This window comes from Mauremys mutica, chromosome 1, assembly GCF_020497125.1.
Source record: "Mauremys mutica isolate MM-2020 ecotype Southern chromosome 1, ASM2049712v1, whole genome shotgun sequence".
Classification (NCBI taxonomy): Eukaryota; Metazoa; Chordata; order Testudines; family Geoemydidae; genus Mauremys; species Mauremys mutica.
Genome location: NC_059072.1, coordinates 109,285,292 through 109,297,964, shown reverse-complemented (window position 1 = coordinate 109,297,964; position 12,673 = coordinate 109,285,292). Strand labels below are relative to the sequence as shown.

The window sequence follows — 12,673 nt, the reverse complement described above, 5'->3', positions numbered from 1 at the left end:
TTGTAGTTTCTGCAGGGCATTGACCTCATCCGGTATAGCACCTAAAACACCCTGGTGTGAACAGTGTGAATACTATTTCTTCCATTAAAGAATAAGAAAATGAAGGATCTTGCTCTTTTGGCTTATTTAACCCCTTGAAAGCTCATAATAAACTACCTCTTATTTACTGGAAGTTCAGATCATAGCTAATGACCCAATCCTAGAGACAATATATTTGAATAACCAGAAAGTCTCAGTGCATTCCTACTCAGATCCAGGAAGTTAGATAACTGGAAGTAGCTTCCAGAGGCTTATAGTAGCTATGCTATTGTAGGCCTACGAGCCAGTAAAAAACTGGATGTGAAAAAGATGACTACTTACTGGCTGTGTTCTGTCCACTTAACCAGTTATAGCACAGAATTATAAGTTTAGACTAGCTGGGCAGAGTCTAGAAGACTAAATTTTAATTTTAGTATACTATCAAAAATCTGCTTTATTTGTTATACTCCCTCTGGTGAGATGTTTGGGATACAAAGACATTGCATAAGCTTTGATATTTCCAGTTGCTTGGTTACAAACTGCCAAAAAGGTTCCCTTTTCAGGATTAAATATCAAAAAAGTTTCTGCTTGATGCTGTTGCTTATTGAAATGTATGAGTAGCCTAGTAGTTCTGAAGCAGATTTAAAGGACATTTGTGGTCTACAGTTTGTTAGGCCAAACTCTGTAGTAATTTTACTGTATCAATTAACTATTAATATAGCCAAGCCAATATCTAGGGAGCCCTACCTTAGTTTGATAAAGCCAGAACACCATTCTTAACTCTGCCATAGTTTTAAATCTAGATAACAAAAATTATGAGCTTAATACTTTAGAAGGCGCCTTTATTTGTAATTGTGTATTGTCTGATGCAGCAGCACAAGAGAATCAATCTCCTGGAAACAGGAATAAAGATATAAGTAGTTGAATCTACACAATCAGATGCTTTGGTTTTTCCACTAATTTATAAAAACGCTCCAAAGGGTCAACAAATGTATTAAACCATTCCTGCTCAATCTTAACCCCTAGCAGACAGGGTTACATTCTACCCCCATATATTCCCTGAATGTTAATGTTCCTTTGGATTAAGACTAAAAGTTAGAGCTTTAAGTTTTTAATTTTTCCTACTTTGGAAGCAGCACATCTAGACCATCGTTAGGTTTTCGGTTCTAAGATCTTGGCTAAAATTTTTACTGGACAGCAGTTTTTGGTAAACTGCTTCTTACTAGTGTTTCACAACTTTTGTAGAATAAATTTTAAGACTCCTATAATATCAGAATTAAGTTACCACTCAGAGGCGTAACTACTTAACACAATTAAATGTATTCTATCAAATAGACAGTTAAAATAATTAAGTATTTTACCTCTTGTGGCTGTATCTCAGACTGCAAAAGCTTCATAAGGGGTTCTAGGAAAAGGAATAATATTAATTTGCTTCAGATTATTACAGAGATAAACATGAAACCTTTCAGTGTCCCAACAAAGTCCCTTAAAAAATATTAACTAATTCATTGTTAAATCAGTAAGTCATTAATTGCTGATCTGAATGATTTTCTAAAACATTTATATTTTATGTTCTACATGAAATGACATGAAACTTAGGTCTTGCCAAACTTCAGTTTGGCAAAAATGTTCAATGTAACAAAGTACAAGTTAAAAAAAAGGAAAGATTCAGAAAAACATTGCCTTGCAGTTATCTATAACCTAAGCACTGTAGTAGTGCACTCAAAAGTGACATTTCCTACAACAGGCATTTCCCACAGCTTCACCAATGAGGTACTCAAAAAGCACGCAGACAACTTACGTTAGATATGAAAAATAGATTAAACTGAATTTTTGATCCCAGGCAATACCACTATCAGTGAAACCATTTCTTTACTGGTGTTAGAGGGTGTTCAAACCAACATATACTGTTGCAAGTTTTGTATGGTATATTTCAGTTGCTGATATACCAACTGAATTTAGCTGTAGTGTTGTCCAAAAAAATAAAATAAAATAAACCCCACTCAGTTAAGCTTCTGTATGCTTGCAGTATGATTAAGTTTATAGAACTAAGCTATTCAAGGTATCTAGACACTCAGTTTTTTGAGAAGCTTATCTTAACATGGATCAGGAATTACACTTGGAAACATATACTCAACCTGGCTCTTTGACAGACTCTCCTTTTGGCAATGGTCTTGTTCTCTCAGATTTTCTTATTACTTCCTCTTCCAATTCCTCTTTTATTTGCATGTTGCGAGGCACAGGAATATTTTCAAAATATCCAGAGTTTAAGAGTTTGGATAACAGTTCCTTCATATGTTTATCTGAAGAGATAAAAGAAAATGTTGTGATAGGCAAGTCAGAGGTTAAAAAAAGTATTCACATCTTACAGTCTGAAGATATGTCCTTGGAAGCTTCTTTATAATTAAACGGCAGTGTCTAAACCCAGTGGTCTCCAATCTTTATGCCTAAGATCACTTTTTGAATTTAAAACCAACCCAGGATTTACCCTATCCCTATCCCAAGGTCCTGCCCACTCCATTCCCCCCTCCCTCTGTCACTCACTCTCCCCCACCCTCACTTTCATTGGGCTGAGGCTGAGGGGTTTGGAGTGTGGAGGCTCTTGGCTGAGACTGGGGCAGGGGGTTGGGGTGCAGGAGGGAGTGAGGAGTGCAAGCTCTTGGAGGGAGTTTGGATGCAGGTGGGGGCTCTGGGTGAAGAGGGTGCAAGCTCCAGCCGGGAGGTGCTCACCACAGGAGGCTTCCAGGCGGCGGTGCAGCAGGGTAAGGAAGGCTCCCTGCATGCTCTGACCCCACGCCACTTCCAGAAGTGGCTGGCATGGCTCTGCATGCTATTGCTGCCCCAGCTCCCCACCCTCCCTCCCAGCGCCTACTCCACAGCTCCCAGTGGCCAGGAATGATGACCCAGCTGCCCCCATCCCTGCAGCTCCTAGCCAATGGGAGCTGTAGAGTCTGCACTGGGGGGGGCAGGGCAGCAGCAGTGCAGAGCCACCTGGTGCTGCTGCTGCCCCCCAGGGGCACAGATATGCCAGCCGCTTCCGGGAGCAGCATGGGGCCAGGGCAAGCAGGGAGCCTGCCTTGAAACTGCTGCGTCACTGGACTTTTAGCAGACAGAGATTGCAATTGACTGGAAGAAGCTCTAGGATTGACCAGTTGATCGTGATCTGCTGGTTGGTGACAACTGGTCTAACCCAATCCCAAAGGCAAAAAACTTCTCGTATAGTCTTTTAGACAAGTCATCACAAATTGCGCAAAACTAATACATTACTGAGTCACAGAAGTTACAACATGTAGGTAAAGGAGAAATTTTCAGATGGTATTCAGAATGCCATTTATTAGGATGTTTTAGACAGTGTAGCAGGTAAAGATTTCTCTACAAGTCTAGTAGTGGTAAGAGTGAGAAGTGAAGATTAGTACTAGACAAGAAAAAGGAATAGCAATGAGAAGAGCGCAGGTATATTAGGCTGAAGTTTTTAGAAGTCAAGACAAACGTTAACAGAATCATGAAGGAAAGCTCCAACAGGGGAAAAAGATGCATAGTGTTGCTTTGAAGTCTCAGCCCTCTCTACTCTAGTTTGTAGAATTGTGCCATCTGCTTTCTTACAAAAAAATCGAGAGACATGTATGAGAAAGGGTTTCAGAAGAGTTGGGAATTAAGGCAACATACACAGGCAACACTGTGGAAGTGGCAAGAGGCAGGTTGTCATAAGGAAAGCTCAGAGTCAATGACAATAGTAATGGACAGGAGGCAAGTAAGTTCCAAGGAGGAGCTGGAGATCATGTAGTCAAAAGGAGCACTCGCACAAATGCTTCTCTGCCTAGACATTTAGATGAAGCTGAGAAAGCTTCTTAGTCAAGTCTGTGGCCCTAGTGGGATGCTTCACAGAGATACGCAAGGTTGTGAGGCACCTTGCTATCCCCTATTCATCGTGTGAGAAAATCTAGTCTGTGTAAGCTGTAGATTAGCTCCCTGACTCCACCAGCCTCTGGCAACACAAGCACTACCTTCCCAGGCCTCTGTAGACCTCATTCTCTGCGTACAAGGTAACAATAAGCACACCAGGCATTCCTCTGCATTGCCCAGCTCCTGTGCCACTGAATTCTCACAACTCACAGATTCACTACTCTCAAAGAAATAGTTCAAACTCAGAATTACCCTTCCACTTAACATACCACACACTTATAGTGAAAAGAATAAGTTTATCAAAGAACAGAGATTCAAATGACAGTAAATATTGAAATTACATAAATCTCTAGAGCCTAAACTTAACTCACAAGACATTCCTATTTCCTACAGGATAGCTTATCCATACAGTCCTTTTCCCATAATTTTCAGCCAGGTCAGTTGAGATCTGCTTTCATAAGATCAAGCCCACTGGCAGCTTGCCCTCACAGACTGGAGGGTACCTCGGGGTGAATCTGCACCCTAAATATACCAGACCAGGCCTTTTAATCTTCACTTGCAAAATAGGGTCCTTCCTCCCCTCCCCCCCACTGCTTACCTCTTCTGGGTAATTTTCTTCTGAAGTCTTCACAAACTCTTCATTAGCATTTGACTTGATACGCTAACAGATTTCTATTTTGAGACAGAATACATAATGGCCCACCAAGGAGATGCGTCTCTCCCACACCTCTTGCCTGGAGAAGTTTGTCTAATACATGCTACCTTTAACTACAAGTCCTAGAGAATATAATTTTCAGTATAAAGACAAATGTACAGAAGATATCTGAAGTTATCTCGCAATTATGACAACCAGCATAATTTGCTTTCAGCAGAGAGCTTATATAAACCCCTATTGGGCAATCCAAGGGATCTCTGAACCTCCATGTATACCTATGCCCTCTGCTAGTTGCATCAAGAGGTCCTTGGATAACAGTTAGATTTATCTATATAACAATACATTAGGTGAGGCTATGAGCCAAGATAGTGACCAAGAACACAGAAGAGCCAAGTGTCAAGAACTGAACCTCAGGAAGGGGTTTTGGTGCACAGCAGTCAGACAACAAGTGATAAAATAAGTGAAACTGACAGGAGAGCCAGAGAAACCTGCATAAAGTCAGTCCAAGAGGATTCTGTGCTCTAGTGTCGGCAAGAATGAGGAGGAGCAGCTACCAGCTTCAACAATGTTAACTAAGCAAGGGTTTGTTGGCAGATCAAAATCCAGCTTGCACTTGGTCTAGGATTGTATGATTAAATGGACACAGCAACTTCAGGAAAATAAAAATATGTGGAAAGTTATTAGAGTTTAAGTAATAAACAGAAGATATTTCCTCACCTCTAATACAATAAGACTACAATGCAGAGGTAAAGGGTATGACCTTAAGAGCCCTCAATGCCCCCCAGGAAGAGAGTTCACTAGCATGTAATGGCATCTCTTAACACATTGTTATGGTATTTGACAAAGGTGGTCATGTAATATATCAACAACAACAAAAAAACTTTATCATGCTGGTCATGATCATTGCGATATACATGGATGAAATGCGTAAGCCAGGCAGGGTTAATAAGGGTTTCCCAGGCAAAGGAATATTGACTTGCCAGTCTTGAATGCAAATGGAACAGGGTTAGCCAGAGACAACGGGAATTATATTTGCATACTGAGTCAACAGAAAATGCAAGTTAACAGAAGGATAACAAGAGCAGCAGACAAAGTGGCATCTGCACCCCAAGAGAGGGGAAAAGGCATTGAGATTGTCACTGAGGGAGCATAACAAGCAATGCTTTTTGTATCTATGGTAGCGGAATCCTGGCTCTAAGGGCACGATGCTGAGGAGGTTTTCAGTGAGAAGCTGACAGACAAAGATTGTAGCTTATGTTTTAGTCAACAGAAAGCATGTTATACTTGTGTTTTATTTGTAAACATCCAGTCTGTTTCTATTATCCTCACTTATCACTTCAATCCATTCTTTATTAATAAACTTATTGGTTTTATTGCAAGTTAATCTCAGCACAGAATATATTAAAGTGTGAATCCTCAGATGAGCTAATAGGCTGGTGTGCATACTGCAGATTTGGAAATTTGTGAGTGTGCAGTGAGCAGGCTGCATAATGCAGGACAACACTCTTCAAGGGGGTGGGGGTTGGGAATGAAGTGCACCAAGTGTTACCAGCAAGGCCAAGAAAAGGCTGGCAGAGTCCTGAGAAGTTTGTCTGGCTAACAGACTGGAGTGTCAGGTAAGCAGTCACAAGCAGTTTAGCATCAACAAACCTCTCTCTCTGAAGCAGAGCAGGAACCAAGTGACATACAGTTCTGGACACCCCAAGAAAGCATCAGAGGGTGGGTTGTGGAATGGGCATATGTAACATCCCAAAGAACAGTTACTAGAGGGTAAATTTTTCTTCAAGTAACTGCATATATGTCCATTCCGCTGTGACTCCAAGTGGTTTTTGATGGAGATGGGGCCAGGAGTCACATCTGAAGAATTACTGTAGGACTACTTCCCTACATTCATTTTGTCTCTTGATGCAGTCGTAATTATGTAAATGTCTCGCAAAAGTACATAAGGAGGTCTAGGTTGCTGCCCTCAAGTGTCAATAGGAACATTTCCCACAAATGCAGTAAATATTGCATGTGCTCAGTTCAATGCAATAAATATTTCAGGAGTGCTCAGTTCTTTGGAAGTGCAAGACATGGAAATGTGGCTGGTAACATTAAAAAAAGGTTGATGTCTTCAGGATGATGTCTTAGTAGAGAGAATAAGAACAAAACCCTGCTTCTTATTCAGATAAAAAGCCAGAGCTATACTGAGTGAGATGGATGTCAGAGGAAAAAAAAGCTTTGGATACGAATTTGGAGACCTAAGCTGTGGCTTGCCCTTGTGGAGGCTCAGTAACCACAGCATGCAATTCCCCCACTCCTGATGTAATGGCTACTAAGGCAGCCACCTTATCCAAAATTTGCAAATCAAACAAGATAAAGGCTCAAATAGAGGCCCTATAAAAGAGCTAAAAAAACTAAACTCATGTCACATGACAGAGTTGGATCCAGATAGCCAATCCTCAGGAATCTGGTTGCCATGGGATCAGTGGAAACAGTCCTTCTAGCAATGCAAGGGTGAAATGCAAAAATTGAAACCGAATACATTTTGACTGAACTGACTGCTAGACCAGGGGTTCTCAAACTGGGGATTGTGACCCCTGAAGGGGTTGCAAGGTTATTACTTGGGGATTGCAAGCTGTCAGCCTCCACCCCAAAGTCCGCTTTGCCTCCAACATTTATAATATTGAGTATTTTAAAAATGTGTTTTTAATTTACAACGGGGGTTGCACTCAGGCTTGCGGTGTGAAAGAGGTCACCAATACAAGAGTTTAAGAATCACTGTGCTAGACTTAGTCCAATATTTTTCTGGATTGCAAACTGTAGGACACATTGTGGTGAGCTGCCCAGATGTAGACATTTCCACTTTCTAAAGCAAGTAGCTCGTGGAAGGTTTTTTTACTATTAAGCAGAATATTCCAGACTGCTGCTGAACAGTATGCTCCTTCTGGGATTAGTCAGAGAGAAACCAGTCATGAAGTAAAGCATCTGAACCCACAAGTGCAACACCTGACCACGATTCTGGAAGATCAAGTCCCTGGCTAGCAGCAAAAGTAAGGGAGCTTTGATAGACTGCCTGCACAAACTCAAGTACCAGGGTTGTTCTTCCCAGGCTGGGCTCTGAGGATCCCCCTGCCTCAATCTTGTTTGAGTTAATACCACTCTGGAAATAAGAGGTATTGGTAGGTAAGCATACAGAAGATCATCATTCCATGGAAACACAAGCATCTGAGATGGAAGCCTGACTGATCTGTTCTGCAATAGAAATGGAGGCATTTTCCTGTTCTGCTGTTTTGCAAACAGATCCACCATAGAAATTCCACCCCCATTCAAAAGAGACCTTAACATTCTTGGCTTGAGAGACCACTTGTGATCTAGACTGAACAATCTGCCTAGATGATCTGCCAGGCTACTCTGATTTCCTAAAACATGTGAAGCCTTGAGAATTATACAATTCCTTATGCAGAAATTCCACTGCTTAACCTGTGTCAGGAGGCAGTCTTTGACCTGTATCCCCCTACTCACTTACATAAAACAGCTGCGATGTCTGAGCACCTGTATGGCCTCGCCATGAATGTAGTAGGAACTGCTGACATTTGGAAGACTGCATGCAGTTCAGGAGGCCAGGTTACACAAATGTTCTTGAACCGATCAAATGTCCTGAGGTTGCAGCTCTCCCACATATGCTTCCCACCCCACAGCAGAAGCATTTGCTTCTAAAGTCATAAAAGGGAGAGTTGGTGAGAATAGGCCCACCCTCCACAGTCCTGATTCATCCATCAACCCAGGACCACCACCACACTGGCTGGGATGCATACAAAAAAAACTCACTTTACCCACATCCACATACATCAGAGATGGAACCCGACATTTTTATCACATACATACAAGCAACCATATTCCCCCAAGAGCCTGAGGCTGTTCCGTACTGTGTAGCCTTCAAGTAGCCACAAAAGGGTCCTAGATCGTCAAAAAACTGAGTTTGGGGCAGGTATACCCTGGCCGAAGTAGAATCTAGGACTGTCAATGAATTATTTCCCTGCTGGATTATCAAGCCTAAACAGCTGAAGAAATGGAGGATTTGATGAATATTGCTCTCCACTTGCTGACTGGAGTGGTCCCATTTGAACCAATCACCTGGGTATGGATATAATGGGATGTCCCAAATCCAGAGGTAAGTGCCACTACCACCATGCACTACATCAGGGGTCAGCAACCTTTCAGAAGTAGTGTGCCAAGTCTTCATTTATTTTCAGTAATTTAAGGTTTCGCATGCCACTTTTACATTTACAGAGGCCAGCAGATGGAAACCCAGACTGGCATCAGGCTGAGTGGGGCCAGCAGCTGGGACCCCAGACCGGCAGCAGTGTACCACAGTAAATCAGCTCGCGTGCCGCCTTTGGCTGACCCATGCACTACATGAAAACCCTAAATGCCAACAATCGCCTGAAAGGGAGTATGGCGAACTGGTAATGACCTTCTCCTACCATGAACTTTAGAAACCTTCTGTGACCCAGGTAGAGTGCCACATGGAAGTAAGCATCCTGTAAGTTAAGAGCAGCACTCCATTCTCCCAGATCTAGAGCACGGATAACTGACAAGAAAATCCATATGGAACTTCAACTTTTTGCTGCATCTGTTTAGTGTCTTAAAGTCTAAAATGGGCCTGACACCCCATCTGGATTTGAGAATTAAAAGATATTGGACTGAAAAATAAAAACAAACAAATGTCAAACTGGATGAAAAATGAGTACCACTATGTAGTTATATACTAATTACGTACAAATTTAAAGGCTCATCTGTACTTAATTACAGCAATAAGCTGACTGCCAACAGTAAGAAGAAACTGAACGAGAGCAGGAAGGCTTCATCCTTTATACTCTTGACTCCAGGCATGAAGAAAAGCAGGGGCCATACGTAGCCAATCAGATGGATACCGCTAGAGAAAATGCTCCGGCACCAGTCAGACTATGCAATCACTCAAAGAATTAGGTTTTGCAGCCTTCAATGCATCCACAGATTGAGGAAATTTCAAGACGTCAGAGATGAAACAGCACTTTTGAAGGTGTTGATATCAGCTACAGCATGTGCTAATAATTATTCTGACAAGAAAGGGAAAGGCTAAACTTTACTTTGATAAAATGTTAAAAGTTTCTCTCCTTATCTGCTTACATCCCTATGCTGCAAGTCTTCAGCAGTGGATCTTCACCAAGACTGCAGGGGCCAGTGGAAGTGCAATTACACCCAATCCAGAAAAGTTTGGGGTTAGGGTTCCAGAATTAACTCACTGATCAATCTCCTTTGCAATAAAAATGCAAGTGTTATCAGACTGAAGGGTTTAGTTCTGTCTGCTAGATTACTTCAGAAGTGATGCATGGCTACAATTGCATAATATTCTAAAATAAAGCCAACATGCATACAACCCACAGCTTTTAAACCATCAGTACTGAGAAAATGGTCCTCTTCTCCAGTAGGAAGCATGCCACTATGTTGTATGAACTGGCCCTACACTTAATATACAGATTAACTGATCATTACAAATCTCAGTCCTTTAAGATGAAGCATTCCAGGGAAGTATGCACAGTATTCAGTATGAGACCTTCAAGTATGTTCATTTGTACAGCATCTTACAAAATGCTAAGTATGTTACATTATATGTTTACATGGGAATAAGTGTAGAAATCAATGTCATCTATCTCCTCCCCAAATAGCCAAGAACTTACATGTTGTTCCAACCACAGCTTTCTCACTGCCTTCTAGAAGATCCCAAAAGTAGAGTGATGATTGCTCCATCTGATCTTCAACACTTGAAGCCAAAAAGGAAAAGTTAAGACCAGAGAAATGTTTTAGCTATTCATTTTTCTGCCTATGATAATTTGTAGTCTCCAGCAGTTCTGTTTCTTTTCTTTAGGAACAAGGTTAAAGTCAGGGCCATTCTTTTAATGCAATCACCATTAGTGCCTTTTAATTTTAAAAGGGGTACTATGCATGGTTTACCTAGGACAGCAGCCCCACTAACAATTCTTTATTTCAATAAGCTCTCTTCTGTTAGTACAATGTTACAAAGTTGGACAATTCTAAACACTTCTGTTGGTGGTTTTAGGACCCTGGATATGGTTTTAGTTTAGCATTTTGCCACTAACGGTCAACAGTAGTTTGAAACCTCTATAATCCACTTGACAAGACTCAAGCCCAAACAATCGTTTCATTCAATATTTAGCCATTTGACCAGATGAGTATGTGTTCTGTGAATTCAAGATGTGGAACGCATAAAGTGTTTATGATAAGGAGTTGCTTTATCCAAAATATTGCTGCAGATTATTCTTAAGGTACATCTTATAGACCCGTGGCCAGCCAAGTTTAGGTTTATATGAACAAAGTCATTTGAAGCAGGTTTGTAAAAAGATATTTTCTCCCTACCTCATATCAAAGTATGGGCTAGAGACCTTGAAGTTAAGATTAATGCCTTCAAAAGGCTCATGTTACATTCTCAATATTTAGCACTAACCTAGCACTTAACCAATCAGTTGGTTTAGTCTGACATTAAGATACAAAAGTATATTAAATTTCTAAGTGTAATCTGACAATTAGTTTTAACAGTAACTGTCTTGAAAAATTCTAGTCATTCTATACCCACCATCCCATTAAGGTAAACAAATTAGTATGAAAAGCCACAGAATAGGTTTAGTCTCTTGCTGAAAGAAGCCTATTTTAACTGTGAAAGTACTTAAAGAATTCAGTAGCCTAAATACAAACTGCACATTTTGATCAGCAAGATTTTTGGTGAACTTGCTATCTGAGTAAGCAGCAGCAAGAGTAGCATCACTTCCAGCTGTACAGTACAATAAGGACTGGGCCTCTTACAAAACTGCATAGGTAGTATTGTGCTAAGGTCAGCCAAATATGTAGCAGGACCATACTAATAGACGAAAGTGGCATAACGTCAATATTGGTCAGCGCTCTAGACAGTGAATAAAGGAGGCCAGAAATAGCCTTGTGGCCTTCAAATACACCAAGGTCTGACATTTTAGTACCTGGATTAATGATTTTAATGCCAAAGCAGCAACCACATTCTTTAGCCTGCTGCTTGCATTTGCAGCTGATAACCAGCGCTGATACCGAAGATAAAGCCAATAATTTTGGGCCCTTAATACCTCTTTGGGCTTCATAGAACAAAGATCTACTGCCTCATTCCACAAATACAGAAGGGAACACCATTCCCTTCCTCAGGGAACACACATTTATGACACTTGTGCACTTCTTCCTAAAGAAAAGGGGCAGAAGTGCCACTCAGAACCACCACCTGGCCTGCTTGGTGAAAGTATATTACAGTGGGAAGTACTCCCAATATTAGCACTTCATCGTACTGGCAGACTGGAAAGACTGAAGGGCATGGTGTAGTAGGACCAGTTACAAGCAACTTGCACCACTGGGGATCAGAATGCAAGCACCTCTTCAGCAATTTGCCAACTTAAACTTTGAGCCCTGCGGGGAAAAAAAATCACTAACCTGTGGAGTAACTTATCCTCCAAGGTGGGTTGCACATGTCCATTCCACTCTGGGTGTCTGTACACCCAGTCATCAGAAATGTTTTCCAGCCATACCTGTTGTATGGCTCAAGCTCCCCCTGCTGCCACACATCACTGAGTGCAGGTATAAAGGGCAATGCTGGCCCTAGCTTCACCTCAGATCTTTATTGGAACTCCAATGTAGAGGGATAGGCAGATGCGTCATTTAAGGGACATGTGCACCACATCTTGAAGAACTGTTACCAAACAATTTAACAGCTAAAGTGATTGCACTTGCGCATTACACTATTGGTGACTCAAGCTGTAACACTGGCAGACCAGCCAAGTTGTATATGACCCTAATTTAACATGCATTGCAATTGTATCAGGACAATTCATTTATGTGAATTTCAAAGAGATGAACTAGACCAGCAATCATTATCCCATTCATTTGTGGTAACAGAAACCAAATGTATTTGTTTACCTATATCCTGTTAGAAGTTTAACAATATAACTAACATTAATTGCCTAACATTATGTATGCAACTGTGTTCAGTTAGCCTCAAGACCAAAGATGAGACACTGCAGGAAGTTATCTACATTGTCTTCA

General features: G+C 41.2%; 1 protein-coding gene across 11 annotated transcripts in view; it reads right to left on the bottom strand.

Annotated features, from left to right (window-relative positions):
• Positions 1–12,673, bottom strand: part of CAPRIN2 (caprin family member 2) — a 59,033-nt gene that overhangs the window by 30,526 nt on the left and 15,834 nt on the right. For all 11 annotated transcript variants that reach the window (XM_044990595.1, XM_044990614.1, XM_044990630.1 and 8 more), the window contains exons 6-8: positions 10,279–10,361; positions 2,157–2,321; positions 1,380–1,423 (exon numbers count right to left, since the gene is read on the bottom strand). In XM_044990595.1, coding sequence (XP_044846530.1) covers positions 1,380–1,423; positions 2,157–2,321; positions 10,279–10,361 — 292 coding nt within the window. The remainder of the gene's footprint in view (positions 1–1,379; positions 1,424–2,156; positions 2,322–10,278; positions 10,362–12,673) is intronic.